The sequence below is a fragment of the Rhincodon typus genome, unplaced genomic scaffold, assembly GCF_021869965.1.
Source record: "Rhincodon typus isolate 14 unplaced genomic scaffold, sRhiTyp1.1 hic_rhity00008089, whole genome shotgun sequence".
Lineage (NCBI taxonomy): Eukaryota > Metazoa > Chordata > Chondrichthyes > Orectolobiformes > Rhincodontidae > Rhincodon > Rhincodon typus.
Window position 1 is genome coordinate 8,407 of NW_025973727.1, and position 484 is coordinate 8,890.

At 60.1% G+C, this 484-nt stretch overlaps 1 protein-coding gene across 1 annotated transcript in view; it reads left to right on the forward strand.

Annotated features, from left to right (window-relative positions):
• LOC109926561 (sorting nexin-27-like) overlaps positions 1–470 on the forward strand; it is an 8,845-nt gene extending 8,375 nt beyond the window's left edge. The window contains 1 exon segment of the mRNA XM_048594317.1: positions 227–470. Within this exon segment, the coding sequence (XP_048450274.1) occupies positions 227–470 (244 nt within the window).
• Positions 471–484: the final 14 nt, after the last annotated feature.

The window sequence follows — 484 nt, forward strand, 5'->3', positions numbered from 1 at the left end:
GGCTCCCTCTACACTGTCCGCCCTGTCAAACACTCCCAGGACAGATTGTCAGGAACTTTCGAAAGTGGGGGAATCGGGGAGCTACTTGAAGGGCCTTTGGGGTTGCAAGGAAGAATAAGAGTTGCGAGCCAATTGGAATGCTCCTTCCAAGAGCCAGTACTGGCGCGAACAGCCTGCATTTCCTGCCGCTCTTGAGTTTCGCCCTGACCGCGTCTTGCTTGTCCAGCCGCTGGGAGCGTCCTGCGCCGTGCCACGCCGATCCCTGTCCGTGCGCGTCGCCGTCCGCCCTGGGGTCGCAGAGCCTGATCGGGCTGTTCCGCTCCCTCCCTCCCTGCAGAACGGAAGCTGGCCCCCAACGAGTTTCCTCACAAGCTCTACGTGCAGAATTCCACGTCTGCCACGGTGCCTGGAACCTGCCTCACTGTCAGGAAATGGCTGTTCACTACCGAGGAGGAGACCCTTCTCAATGACAACATCCTCGCCG